Source organism: Alexandromys fortis, unplaced genomic scaffold (genome assembly GCF_014885135.2).
Source record: "Alexandromys fortis isolate MF-2015 unplaced genomic scaffold, M_Fortis_MF-2015_v1.1 scaffold_13, whole genome shotgun sequence".
Classification (NCBI taxonomy): domain Eukaryota; kingdom Metazoa; phylum Chordata; class Mammalia; order Rodentia; family Cricetidae; genus Alexandromys; species Alexandromys fortis.
This window is the reverse complement of record NW_026067908.1, coordinates 6,165,601-6,180,154: the sequence shown is the minus strand read 5'-3', so window position 1 is coordinate 6,180,154 and position 14,554 is coordinate 6,165,601. Positions and strand designations below refer to the sequence as shown.

General features: G+C 38.6%; 1 protein-coding gene across 1 annotated transcript in view; it reads left to right on the top strand.

Annotated features, from left to right (window-relative positions):
- The window catches only part of Usp24 (ubiquitin specific peptidase 24), a 132,771-nt gene that overhangs the window by 96,006 nt on the left and 22,211 nt on the right, over positions 1-14,554 (top strand). The window contains exons 42-55 of the mRNA XM_050136087.1: positions 1,035-1,179; positions 3,505-3,624; positions 4,201-4,326; positions 5,099-5,197; positions 5,994-6,076; positions 6,484-6,625; positions 6,814-6,933; positions 7,274-7,494; positions 7,932-8,056; positions 8,905-9,046; positions 9,510-9,660; positions 10,939-11,034; positions 11,687-11,790; positions 13,236-13,349. Of these exons, the coding sequence (XP_049992044.1) occupies positions 1,035-1,179; positions 3,505-3,624; positions 4,201-4,326; positions 5,099-5,197; positions 5,994-6,076; positions 6,484-6,625; positions 6,814-6,933; positions 7,274-7,494; positions 7,932-8,056; positions 8,905-9,046; positions 9,510-9,660; positions 10,939-11,034; positions 11,687-11,790; positions 13,236-13,349 (1,788 nt within the window). The remainder of the gene's footprint in view (positions 1-1,034; positions 1,180-3,504; positions 3,625-4,200; positions 4,327-5,098; positions 5,198-5,993; positions 6,077-6,483; positions 6,626-6,813; positions 6,934-7,273; positions 7,495-7,931; positions 8,057-8,904; positions 9,047-9,509; positions 9,661-10,938; positions 11,035-11,686; positions 11,791-13,235; positions 13,350-14,554) is intronic.

Sequence of the window (14,554 nt, the reverse complement as noted above, 5' to 3'; positions counted from 1 at the left end):
GAGCTCTTGGATTATCCTTAGGACTGTGGCTTCCATCTTCATCCTTGTCTGGTCTTGTCTTGGAATATTTAGCACTAGATCTCTGGGGCTCAAATTAAAGTTCCAGAAATTATTAGAATCTTGATTTTTCAGTAAACATAAAGATTTAATGAAAATTTTTATTGGTGAATCCTTCCCCTTTTTTATTAAAAATAATAAAATCCTGTATAATGCCTGGAATAGAAAAGCAGACATTTTCCACCCTCTCCAGTGTACTAAGTTTGCTCATTCATTACAGTGACCTTTCCACCAAAACCTTGAGGCAAAAAACATATGAACCCTCTTTCTGAAAGTCAGTGCACGCTTTTCACAGTAACAACAGCTGCTCGCACGTGTGCCTCCTGTCCATTTCTTGCCATCCTTTTCAATCCATACATCTAGATAAGGATTAAATGACAATGCCACCTCTGTGGCCCTTGTTCTTAATGTCAGGTACAGTGCTAACCCTAGAGCCCCAGAGTCCCATGCACTTTTGTAAGTGGTCCCATGCAAAGGTTGGATGTCCTCTTTTCTGTGTATCCATTTTAATCTGTTATCACTTGAATAATGCACCACCGGCTTTAATGATAGTTGAATTACTGCCCAGGCTGAGAGGCAGGCAGCAGAGGAAATCTGTTTTCCTGCATGTCACACATTGATTTGACAGGCTGTTTCTATCTCCATTTTCTGTAATGGAGTAGAAGACTGGTTAGTGTCATTAGAGAATTATTGACCATCTGGCATACTTGAAATGTTTGTAGGCATCTATTCTTATTTTCATAGCTTCCTTTTTCTTAATTGAGAGAATTTTGTTGATTGTTATCAGGCTAAGAATTAATAGCTCTGAAATATCTTCCTGCCACCTGTATTTAGGGCATATGTGTGTGTGTATATATATATATATATATATGACTCCATTTCCAGCATAGGCCTAACTGAACTATTAAAGCGATTGTAGTGTTTACATTCTGATTTTGGAGGTTGATTTTGAAGATAGCTTGTGCCTTTGTTCTTAGGTGTAGTACAGTAAATAGCCGATTGGCAGCCTATGAAGTTCTTGTGATGTTAGCTGACAGCTCACCTTCAAATCTTCAGATTATTACAAAAGAACTACTGTCAATGCATCATCAGCCTGACCCTGCTCTCACCAAGGAATTTGATGTAAGTTTTTAGACCTAATGATATACTTAGTTGTTTGCATTCCTATAAGTGGAGGCTTGAGGTTGATATTAGTGTCTTCTGTCATTGTCTGCTTGGTTTTGCTGAAGCAGAGGATCACTTGTACCCAGAACTGATAGACTAGTTAGCCAGCTTGCTTTGGGAACCCAAACTCCAGTCTTCACTTTACCTACAAAGCCATCACCCCAGCCTTTATTTAACTTTTTAGAGTGGTCTCTTAATATATAATTTATATTTACTTTTCTGGCAGAAATGTGTATGACAGGGAGTATGTATGGCGGCTAGGACAAGTTGCAGGAGTTGGTTCCCACCTTCCACTACTATATGAGACCTGGGGGTTAAACTCAGGTTTTCAGGCTTTACAGCAATTGTCTTTACCCAATGAGATATTCTCTAGTTTCTAAATATATAAATTTAAGACTGAATTTGCATTATCCTAACCACAACCAAGTCTATCTTTTTTTTTTTTTTTTTGGCATGGCATGTATACATACTAAAATCAACTTTAACCATGCTTCATTGTTATTATGAAATAGCCTTTCAGTTAGGGGTGAGCTATTTTCAAACTGACCAATAGTTAACCGCAATTAAAAAGTAGCCTTCTAACCATTTTTGTTCATTTATTTTTATATTTTTGTGTTTTGAGTAAGTGTATGTTAGCACAGTGCCAGGCGCATATGTTAAGAAAGGTTTTAGACTTTTGAATTTGAAAAATGAGCATACTACTCAGCTGTCAGGCAGTGGAATGGACAGACCCATCAACAGATTGTCTCAGGACTGTGAGGTATGGTGTGAGTTGGAGGTGTGTCCTGAGTGCTATACTAACACAGAGTAGCACTTGATCGTGTATCTTAAAATGCTTCTAGAGAAGTTGAAACTTGAAATAGAGGCTTAAAGACAAGGAATGCTCATTGAAGCAAAAAAGGCATTCATTACACTCCAACAATGAGAAGGCTGAGGGAAAGCTGTGGAGCCTCTTGCTGTGTATTAGGATGTGCGGAAAGGAAATAAGGTGCAGGGGCGCTGGACGCCTGGCTAGGGATAAGAAGACACTGTCAAAGCTGTGTTTGCTTTCTCCTCTTACATAAGGGAAATTCAGACTCCCTCTTAGGAAGTGTCTCTGAATACACAAGTTCAAACCGTAGGGATAGTTGTTCTGGTGAGAGGAGATAACACCTGTGAAGAAGTAGAAATTTATGTGAGCATTGAATTGGGGAAAAAAGCTCACTTCTCTTGCTTTAGTTTGCAATGTTTATTTTATGATGTGCTTTAGCCATGTATGTGTTTGCTTCAAGTCAGGGACGATACCAACATAAGGAATAAAGCAGTCTTAGATAAATACTTTTTAAGCACTTAAAATGTTTTTTTTTGTGACTTAAAATAATCTGTGCTTTGTCCTACAAATGTAAGTACGTGTTAGCTCCTAGAAAGTACCTGCTGTCTGTTACTTCTGATGTTAATGAAAAGCATGTGAGACCCAGTGATGCCTTGCGATCCAAAAGACATACATGTTTTTGTCAGCTGTTTGCTTATTACATGGATGCAGACACTGCATGTGGTGATACGGCACTCTCATTTCCACGTGTAATCACACTGCCCTTTGCACATGGAAAGGTGCTGTGTTGAACATTAGTCCAGGTGCTGCATCTGGATTGTTTCTACCCAGAAAAGCACTGTGTTAGGATCTGCATTATTTGATAACATTTGTAAGTAAAACGATGGGTGTTTTTCTGTCATTTTAATTGTATGCTTACTAGAAAAAGTTTAATAGAAGAACATTTCCTTGTATAAAAAAAGAATACAAGCCTTCCTTGACTGCAGAGTTCCTCATGATAAATACTTCCTAGAACATTGTTCCTTTATTCAAAAAACTATGTCAGTTGTTGTAGGCATCTAATGTACCTGCTTGATTAATGTCATAAAGCTTACACAACTAGATTGTAAGCTCTTGGAGATTAGGGACCATGAACATAACATTTCTGTTCTCTCTTACTCCCTGGTACAGTGCCTGGCACATGGTAGGTCCTTAATAAACACTCATTGATGATAAGTGAATGAATGCAGGTCTACATAGATGAGTTTTGTGCCACATATTTTATGAACAGAAAAGAAACATTAAGACCATTACATTTTGTTTTCTCACCAGTGCCTAACACAGGTACTTGAGGAACATAGGTTTAGTTTCATACCCTGCTAGATGGATAAATTTGAGTCTACTCCTTTTTTTCTCCATCATTCTAAATGACTGTTTGGAAGTGTGCTAAAGTACTCATTCTCCTCCCCACTGTGTGTTCCTTTCTTTCCCAGTACCTTCCCCCAGTGGACAGCAGGTCCAGTTCAGGGTTTGTGGGGCTCAGGAATGGTGGTGCCACTTGTTACATGAATGCAGTCTTCCAGCAGCTGTACATGCAGCCCGGACTTCCTGAGGTGATTTCCTGTCCTGTTTGTCAGGAGAGAGGATGGATGGATTGTCTGCAAATTGTTCCATGCTTAATTATTGTTTCTTGGGTTTGTAGCTGTGGTTAAAAATTCTTTATTAGCTTCTGGAATTGGTAAAGATGTTACAGTCACACATTTTTGTAAATCTGTTATTTTAATTGTTTATTTGACCAATGTAATTTTTTACATACAAAATTCTCAACCATTCTATGAAGTTGTACTTAATACTTTAGAATTTTAGACTATTTTCAGTGCTTTTTATTAGTATAGTCTCAACTTGTGGGGTAACATGCAGTATTTTAAGAATATTCCATAATTATCATGTAGCATTTGTGTCTAAAGATCCTCATCAGCTCCAGTTTTTCATAATAAAATAGAACTTAAAGAGGAACTTTACCCTTGATCACACCAACTAGGAAATGATGAAACTAAACATCTACAGGGCTGTCTCCATATCAGACACTCCTTAGCATACTTAAACAGCAGAGTGGGTACTCGGATGTGCATGTTTTGGATTCATGTGAAGCAGTTAAGCTTCTCATTTAATCATGCTTCTCTTTGTAGTCTCTACTATCAGTGGATGATGATACAGACAATCCAGATGACAGTGTATTTTACCAAGTACAATCTCTCTTTGGACATTTGATGGAAAGCAAGCTGCAGTATTATGTGCCTGAGAACTTCTGGAAGGTATAGCTGTAGATTGGATGTTAGATAATATTTAGACTTTGGCTCTACTTCCTTCTCTAGTGATAATAGTTTTTTGTCAAAGATTTGAGTATTCAACACATTGGTACTTTCAAATGATTAGAACATTAAAAACAAGTCATTCCTAATTCCTGAGGGTCTGCTTATTTGTTTTGCCTATTTCTTATGATTCTTATTTTAGTTCTTTAAAGCATTGTATAAGGGGCTAGCAAGGGGGCCCAGCAGTTATACTATACTGCTTTTGCAGAAACGCAGGTTTGGTTCCCAGAACCCACACCAGGCAGCTCACAACCACCTACATCTCTAGCAGCAGGGGGATCTGATACCTCTGAGCTCTGCACTCACATGCATGCGTTAACATATGCATTGATACAGACATATAATTTAAAATAATAATGAAAATACATCTTAAAATAGTGATTCAGGTCATCTCTCTGAACCTGTGCCTTTATCACTAGTGCCTCCCAATAAAGGATGCTGCTGCACTCTGCCTCCCAGAGCAATGGTCACGTCTAAGAGAGACACTTGTTATTGTGTAGTCTAAGGACGCACTGACCCCACTTCTGGTTTCAGAAACTTGCTGTGATATGAAGAACCAAGAAAATGCACAGGTGGCAGAATACAAGCCTGTCTATACCAATACATCCTCATCCTCATCCTAATAGCAAACTCGTTTTTCAGAAGCACTTATGTGATTCTGTGTGTTGAGCGTGCTGCTTTCCATTTAAGGACCTATTTAATTCTTGCCGTACAGATCTTCAAGATGTGGAACAAGGAGCTCTATGTGAGAGAGCAGCAGGATGCATATGAGTTCTTCACTAGTCTCATTGATCAGATGGATGAGTATCTCAAGGTAATGAAGATCTCCATTGCCCTGTTTCTTTCAGTTATTTATAATATAGGAACGGTGCCTTAAGATTCAGTGACTGAAACTCACACACCAGAAAGTCGTCATCTTGAGCATCACAGCTGCTATTCATTCTTTCAGCATTTAAAGTGAATGCATACATGTTATTGGAGTAGTATTCTATATTCATATAAGCCGATAAAACAATGTAGTTCTTAATCTATACTACAGAATAAATGCCCTTTCATGCATGTGTATTTTTTGCAATGTCTCTAGAGGTAGTCTGGCTGCAGAGTGCCCAGTGAAGTGATGGTCCCCTGGAGGCAGTTCTGGGGACTGGGAGACTTCTCTGGCAAAAGGACAAAAGGACTAGAGGGGATATTATTTATGGTGATGCTTACATTAAAAGCTTTCTGTCTTTCCCAATAAAACATGTGACAGACTTGCCCAGAGGTGCCATTGTACATCTTATCACTAAGCACAATTATTATATTAAAATAACTTAGAGCTATATAGTATCAGTTTTTGAGGGGAAAAAAAAGCAAAGATTGCCAGAGTTGCTGCTACCTTGCAATTTCCAGCACAGAAAGAAGCATCAGAATCATAATGGAGGACTTCTCATGATCAGCTCTCATGGACCCATCTCTCTTCCTCCTCTTAGTGGTGGTTACTAGCGTCTTTTGTTTTCTAGCTGAAACTACCATTGTTACTCACTCTATTGTGATGTAAAATTTTTAAGTAAAATATTAATGTGAACCAACCTGTACATTCAGTTAAAATTTGAATTTTTTTTTCCCAACAGAAAATGGGACGAGAACAAATTTTTAAGAATACTTTCCAGGGCATCTATTCTGATCAAAAGATCTGTAAAGATTGTCCTCACAGGTTAGTGAAGATGTCACTGCTATGTTAAACAATGGCTGTTAGGGATAGGGCTATAGGTCAGTGGTACAGCTTTGTCTAGCAGCTATAAAACTGGTTTTGATGTTAGCACCGTGGGGGAAAATATCTTTAAATGATATTTTAGGAAGTTATTAAATGTTAATTTGTTGACTGACTTGTAGATTTATTTATCAGTGAATCTATAAATGTTCAATGAACTACATTCCTTCAGTTTCCATAATTGCTATGTAGCCTTAAAGTATTGGTTGAAAATCATGTTTTGGTTAGTGTGCTTTTAAAATGCGGAGGTCCATCTAATTCTCGTGTCTGTTGGGGAGTGTGTTAGATTTCAGGCATTGTGACAGCTGCAGTGCTTCTTCCTTCATGGGTGTCTGTCTTTTCCCAATCAGATACGAGCGTGAGGAAGCTTTCATGGCTCTCAATCTAGGAGTTACTTCTTGCCAAAGCTTGGAAATCTCTTTGGACCAGTTTGTTAGAGGTGAAGTTTTAGAAGGAAGTAATGCATACTACTGTGAAAAGTGTAAAGAAAAGGTATTGCATCTGCCCTTTACAGGAGACAGTATTAGTGTTGCTTGTTACTGCATACAGCTCATTGTTAAGCCCTGGTTGCTGCTTCCAAGTAGATTGTGCTATTATTTGTTTTACTTGGGTACCAAGAGCTTTTACATTCATTACATTGATTTTCTCCAGGGAGTTAATTGGTTTTTGCTTTTTCTTAGAGAATAACAGTGAAAAGAACATGCATTAAGTCTTTACCTAGTGTGCTGGTGATTCACCTGATGAGATTTGGCTTTGACTGGGAGAGTGGACGATCCATTAAATACGATGAACAAATACGGGTAACTTCTTTCCCCCTGAAATTTCTTTCAACCATGACCCTCCTTTCCCTCTTTTTTTTCCTTTTTCTTCCCCTGCATCCTGTCTGTCCCTGAAAAGCAGCATGAGGAATCTGCAGCCCTTGTTTGAAAAGCTGCTACTCATAGGACAGGCAGATCTAAAAATGGTGCCTTCATTTCTGAAGGCATCCCAGCCGTGGCTGTGAAATGAAGTGCTTCTGTGACCCAGGCCTGTGAGTGGGGCAGGAGTCAGCCCTTGTTTGGGAAGCACAACTTGACTTTCCTAGGTACTGCTGTGTATATTCCCACTTAACATCAAAGTATTCTTCTTACTTTTACATAGTTTCCATGGATGCTAAATATGGAGCCTTACACAGTCTCCGGAATGGCTCGCCAGGATTCATCTTCTGAAGTTGGTGAAAATGGAAGAAATATGGATCAAGGAGGTGGAGGATCCCCACGGAAAAAAGTTGCCCTCACAGAAAACTACGAGCTTGTTGGTGTCATTGTACACAGTGGGCAGGCACACGCAGGCCATTACTACTCCTTCATCAAGGACAGGCGGTAAGGTCTCTTCCAGAAACACTCACATATGCTCTGCGTTCTCTGCTGAACTCTAGCATCCATGCCACTAGGGAGAAACTTTTGGGGAGGAGTAGTGGGTTAGGAAGGGTTTTATAGCCTAGGCTGACCTCAAATTCTCAATCCTGCTTCTGTCTCCGAAGTGCTGGGATTATAGAAATGTAACATAATGCCCAGCTATAAAGAAATTCACATTATCCTTTGTTCTGCAGTTCAAATTTTTTAAACTTAGGATAACTATTTTTACTCCTTTGATTTAAGTTTTGGAGACTAAAATCATTACACCTATGTTGCTAAATTTTTCCTGGATGTTTTACATAACCATCATCAAATTTATCTGTGCATAATACATATTAATAAATGCAAGGGATGAAGATAATTGTTTTTAAATCTTATGTTCATCTGATCTCTGGTCCTAGGGGGTATGGAAAAGGAAAGTGGTATAAATTTAATGACACTGTTATAGAAGAGTTTGACCTAAATGATGAGACCCTGGAGTATGAATGCTTTGGAGGAGAATATAGACCAAAAGTTTATGATCAAAGTAAGTACTTATAAGTAGATAGTTTCCATTCATTTTATTTTTTAATATATAGTGCTCTACCAAATTAGAAGCTATATTCTTTATATAAAAAAATATTTGTTCTTTTTGTTTATATTCTCCCAGCTATAGAACCACAACTATTATTTTCCTTTTTTTTAATATTTTTTCCTAAATAGAATTGTATTACATTTCCTCCTCCCTTTCCTCCCTCGATCCCTCCCGTGCCCCTCCACACTCAAGTTGCCTCTTTTTCTTTATAATTGTGATATATGTGTATATATGTATATGTTTGAGTGCACATATATGTCAATACAACCTACTGCATCTGTTTTTGTTGGGTTGTGTATATGGTTTCAAGACTGACCACTCTGCATTGAATAGCTCTTTTGATAGCCAAATGTGATATACTCAAGCTGCTTAGGGGAAAAAAGTCTAAAATAATGGGAATTAACATATAGCAAGCGGATGAAATAACATTAGGGAGAACTAATGAGTAAAGTATTTCAACATTAAAAATAGTTTCAGAACTAATTGGACAATAAAATTGTATGTCCATTTGACTTACACAGAGGTATAGTCACTTGCAGAAGACCGTCCTAGCACCCATGCTTACCAAACTGCTATTTTTTATGCAGTGTCGTAAAGATGTCTGCCCTCCGCCTCCCTCCTCAAGGGGAAGTACCTTAACTTGCATTCTAGGCAACACTCTGAAAGACCCATGTTTTGCTTACGATTTGTTCTCTGCAAATTTAGTGAATAGATTGAGTTTGTAGTCCCTTTTTTATAGATAGTCATGCAAAGAAACATCTTTTTTACCGAGGCTTTTCTCTTAATGTCTTGCAAAATAGCTAACCCATACACTGATGTACGTCGAAGATACTGGAATGCCTACATGCTCTTCTACCAAAGGATGTCTGATCAGAACTCCCCTGTATTGCCAAAGAAAAGTCGAGTCAGCGTTGTAAGACAGGAAGCTGAGGATCTCTCTCTGTGAGTTCTCTGCCATGTAACTTGCTGTGTTGTTTTAGTAGGCATTGGTAGAATCTTCATAATATAATGCTCAGTTTTTAAAAATAATTAGCTAAGCTTAAGAAAAATTCTAAAATGTGATTAAGTTCTTTTTCCAGGACTTTACTGCCCTGGCAAGAAGTTACTTTGTATATAGAAACATGTATATAAATTATTTATGATAGAGTTGAAATTTTTTTATTTTCAATCTAGAATTGAGGTATATATGCATATACTAAATGTATTTTTGTCCAAATCATACTATAACCAGAAATATGTTTTTTTAATGGTCTTATTTTTAGTGAATTTGCCTTTACATATTGGATTGGAAAAGTATGCAGTTTATGTTTAAGTATAGTACCCAGTATATAAATGTGGCTAGTTTTTAAAACTGCTGAAACAAAAGCCCCTTTGTGTTCAATAGTTCTTTGATTCTGTCTCTCAGGTCAGCTCCATCTTCACCTGAGATTTCACCTCAGTCCTCTCCTCGGCCCCACAGGCCTAATAATGACAGGCTTTCTATTCTAACCAAGCTCGTAAAAAAGGGTGAGAAGAAAGGACTGTTTGTGGAGAAAATGCCTGCTCGGATATACCAGGTAAGAACAATAGAAACAGGGAGAAAGAGAGCTGTCTCAGCTGTTAAGAGCACTTAACTGCTCTTGCAGGGGACCTGGGTTTAGTTCCTAGCACCTACTTGGTGGTTGACAGCTAGTAACTCCAGTTCCAGGGATTCAATACCCTCTTCTGACCTCCCAGAACCAGGCACGCACAGTGCACATACATAAATGAAGGTAAAATACAGATACACAAAATGAAAATAAACATTTGAATGGAGAGCAAGTAAATAATTCTCTAAGGGAGAAAATCAAGATGAATGTCAGAGTCCATATTGTAAGTCTAACGTACTTCTGACTGCCTTCTCTGTTAGTGTCCTCATGTGCCACTTCATCACCCTCACTTGTCCTTGTGTTGTCTACGACAGATATTGAGGCTGTAAGATAGTGCCACAGTGTGAGGACACAAAAGTGAACATACACTCAAGATTGCCAGCATCATCCTTGAGTAGAGAAACACATTGTTGAAATAATTTATCTGAGAGAACAAGTTAAGACTCAGACCCTTCAGTTAAGACTAAACTGACAGTAATTGCCATCATTTGCTGAATACTTGCTCTGTCCTACAGACCATAAGCAAGTGTTAATTTGGTTTGGTTTTTGAGACTGGTTTTCAGCTATATAGACCTGACTGACCTAGAATTTACTGTGTAGATCAAGCCAGCCTCAGACTCAACAGAGATCCACCCACCTTTGCCTCCCAAGTGCTGAGATTAAAGGCATGCAACCATTACACCCGGCTAAACAGGTTTTTACAAAGTAATTAAACTTCCTAAACTTCTTGTAGAATAGGGGGTCTTACTCCTATTTTTATATAAACAGGACTGATTTAAAAAGGAAATGGCCTGGGATCTCACAAGGCAAGGGTTTGAAATCAAGACCATCGCCAGGTCCAGACTTTACACACTAGACAGCCCAAGCTAGACAGGAAAGTGTGCAGTCTCCTTGGGAAGGAAGAGCTGTGCAGGGAAGGGCAGGAATTAATGGAAATGCTGTGTGTAGAGTGTTGTGTTTGGCCCTTCACACAGCTTGCTGAGTTCGCCAAAGGATAAGCGAGTAAGTAGGTGGTAGCATACCTTTCTACAGTGTCTTAAATTTAAAGGGAGATTTCTCTCACTCGTTTTTCAAAATTCAAAGCTTGAAAAAAGGTTATTATAAATTATAATTTTTTATAAACTCTTATTACCTAAACATTTTGGTAGAAATAACCCTCCACATTATTTTAACTGTTTGTTAAAAGTCACTGATTTTGTTTTGTAGATGGTGAGAGATGAAAACCTCAAGTTTATGAAGAATAGAGACGTGTACAGTAGTGACTATTTCAGTTTTGTTTTGTCTTTAGCGTCATTGAATGCTGTAAGTAGCTAATTGTAACTGAAGAACTGAAAAAAGGGATGCCCTTGTTTCAGGTGTTAGCATTCAGCTAGATGCCAAAGCCCATTTCCTATAGTGAGTTACACTAACATACAGACAGCTTTGGGGCTGTTGAGTATGGGTTATGAGTGCTGTGGTTACACAGGCAGAATGTTAAGATTCTGAGGGACTATGAGGTTGAGTGGCTGTGGGTCATATCATTTGTTCCTGTGCTCTATGGATTAACCTCTTCTAATCTCTGGTCATATACTGTCAGACTCAAAAATGGCATTCCAGTACTTTCTTGTCGAGAGTACAGTTATAATTTGCCAAAAAAGGGAAAAGACTCTATTTTAAAAGGGCTTCATGTAAAAATGAAGATATCTTAACTTTTAGAAATGCAGATGAGTGTTTATTATTACTAGCTGGCAAGACTTTGTTTGTTTGAGACAGGATTTCACTTAGCCCAGGCTGTCTCCAAGGATTTGCCATGTAGTTGAGAATGGCTTTGAACATCTTACCTTTCTGCCTTCACTTCCTAAGTTCCAAGATTAGGTTTTTCATATTAATCTTATCTGTGTCATTATTACATTCTATATAAATATGTAATGATCTGTAAGACTTGTGAAAAATATCCTCCTTTCCCCCCTCTCAGACTAAACTAAAGCACCCATATTATCCTTGTATGGCGAAGGTGAGCTTGCAGCTTGCCATTCAGTTCCTTTTCCAAACTTATCTACGAACAAAGAAAAAACTCAGGTAAGAGTGATATGTTTTACTAGTCTGTTACAGAAAATACCGGTTAATTCAATGAAAAGATAGATTTTTAAATTCAACTTTTCAAAATACTGCAGTATTACCTGATGTGTCCAGTTTACAAGACACAGCCTCTATCTTTAAGAAAGGTTTAATGAGAAGGACTGATAAAGAAATTGCTGTGCTACAAGACATAAATTTCATATCTTTGAAAACTGGGCAAAATCATACCTATTGGTGCCTTCAGAGTATTTTGAAAGGAAGAAATCTAGACGGCATCATCCTCGGCAGAAGGGAAGAATCTGGAGTAGCAAGCAGAATTTGCTTAAGGCACCCATGAGTGACTGGTTAATTGTATTTTTCTAGTTGTATACTTACTTGTAAGGGGCTCATTAAGACCAATCACTAGGTGCCACACTAGGAAATCTAGGCTGTGGTTAGTAACAGTTGATGGAGGAGTTTGCACCAGGATGTGTTCGAGCTCCAGATAACCGTTTGCATCTTATTTATCACTAACTTTTATCTCCAGCACCTGATAAGGTGCCTGGATCATTATAGATTCTGGGTTAGTAATTGTTGGTCCTTGTATATGACTGAAAGAGACAGAGCCGAGGGGTGGTTTGTAGAAAAATATCTGGAGAAAGAGGATACTTGGGTTGCAACTGGTTAAAGTTGGAAGTCCATGGAGCTCTCACTAGCAAAGTGAGTACACTTCTCAAGTCTGGGTTTGAGGAAAGATTTTTCAGCCAGACTCTTGAAGAAAAATAATTACGGATGGCAGCCTCATTATGTGTAGCAACCAGAAGAACATTGAGTGATAGCAGTATTATATGATGCTAAAAAGGAGAACATGTTTCTGTCCTTTAAGGTCTGCATGGGGTTAAGTAGAGAAATTCGATTGCTACTTTCATTTGTGAAATTTACTCATGGTATTTACATGTACTGTTTCCATTTTGTCTGTATTTACTGTTTGGAGGGCACTGGGGTCTCAGGAGTGTATGAGATTGTGGGTATAGTACAGTCAGGCCACCTTTTCTCTGGCCAAATCTTGAACTATTATTATACTTCAAGCATATTAATGATTTTAGCAATATGATATAAAACATAAGCTATTTTAAAGGTGAGCCTTTGGTAACACAGGCTTAGTTATGCCAGACAAAATGTCTTCATCAGTTGAAGATAAAGATAAAAAAGATAAAAGTAAAATCATAGATGTAGGCACCTGCACATGTTTTTGCCTGGTGGGAGGAGGCGGAGGGGGAATTATACTGTGAATAACCTAAACATGGAAACACTGAGTAATGTGAGTTGGTCGTCACTGAATATTTAATCTACCCTTCGTTCCTGTCCACACTGGAGCAGGTAGTATACAGGTAGATGTGTCACACTGTGGCACGTCGTTTTGAGGTTACTTGCTGGAGTCTGACATTGCTCTTTCTCTTCTAAAGGGTTGACACTGAAGAATGGATTGCTACTATTGAAGCATTGCTTTCAAAGAGTTTGGATGCTTGTCAGTGGCTTGTTGAGTATTTTATTAGCTCTGAAGGACGAGAATTGGTAAAGTAAGTTTCAGGATCTCTAAATTAAAAGGAATTTATGTCCTTTCCTATGATTTAGAAGTAATGGTTCTTATAAACACTTTACATTTCAGCTTGAAATTGTTTATCAGGCTAGAGTCCATTTTAAGCTTTTTGCTAAAGCAGGAAATTAAGCCTCTCCAAAATCATCTGTTGGACTAGATGCTGGCAAGGCTTCAGGGACTGCTGGGAGAGTGTGAGGTGATGGTTGACAGGTGCTCACCGCGTGCAGCCCCTTAGTGCTTGCTCTGGCTCAGGAGGAGCGTGCAAGTCCCCTTCCTCAGGTACTCAGTCTGCGGCTGCTAGTACAGCCCTGTTACTATACAGTCTATCTATTCTCCGATTCTGGCCCCAAAAGAGTTAGCTCTGATAGTGCATTACCTATGAACCTATGAGTAGAATAAGCTGCCCTTTTGGATAACAGTTCAAGAGTCCGCAATCCCTTTATTGTTTACTTCTTACTCTCAGTTGAACTTATTGAGTCAACTTCCCTTATCTTTGGCGACTTTATCATTATATGAGGAGCCCAACACGACCCCTTCAGTGTTAACAAGAACTTGTCCAGTTTCCTTGGCCCCGGTAGGCTCTTCTTTCCCTCTTATTTGGCTCTAAACTTCTTTAAACTGATTCTAGAGCCAAATCATCCTAGCCTGGGTGTGTCACTAAGAAAGTGATTATAATGGTCACTCATCACACATGCCACACACCTACCATAGTCTTTTTCCATCTCCAGGTTATAAAACGCCCTTGCCTCTCAAAATGAATGTATTTGCAAGCCCCTCTAAGGAACTTGGCCTTTCAGTTAACTCTTGTCTTTACCTTGTCGACCTCTTCTGTCAGCATACAAATGTGTTCTGGTATTTCTGTGTTAAAACACGCACAGCGGGAAAGTGAGAAATACAGGTTCCTTCCTACTAAGGGAGCACAGTCTGGTGATAAGTTAGAAATTTGATTGAATGTTTATTTTAGTTTTCAATGTTACTGGGATAAAACCGAGGGCCTACACATGGAGGTGCTGAGTGAGCTACCAACCCTGACCAGAGCTCTTAATCTCAGACATGTTTCCTTTACCTCTGTCTCTGTCCAGATACCATTTGCCTACTTGATATCTCCATTTCTTCCTGCCCACCCCATAAAGACTAAGTGTTGATTTTGGAGCAGCTGTATCACATTACTTCCATCCTGAAAGC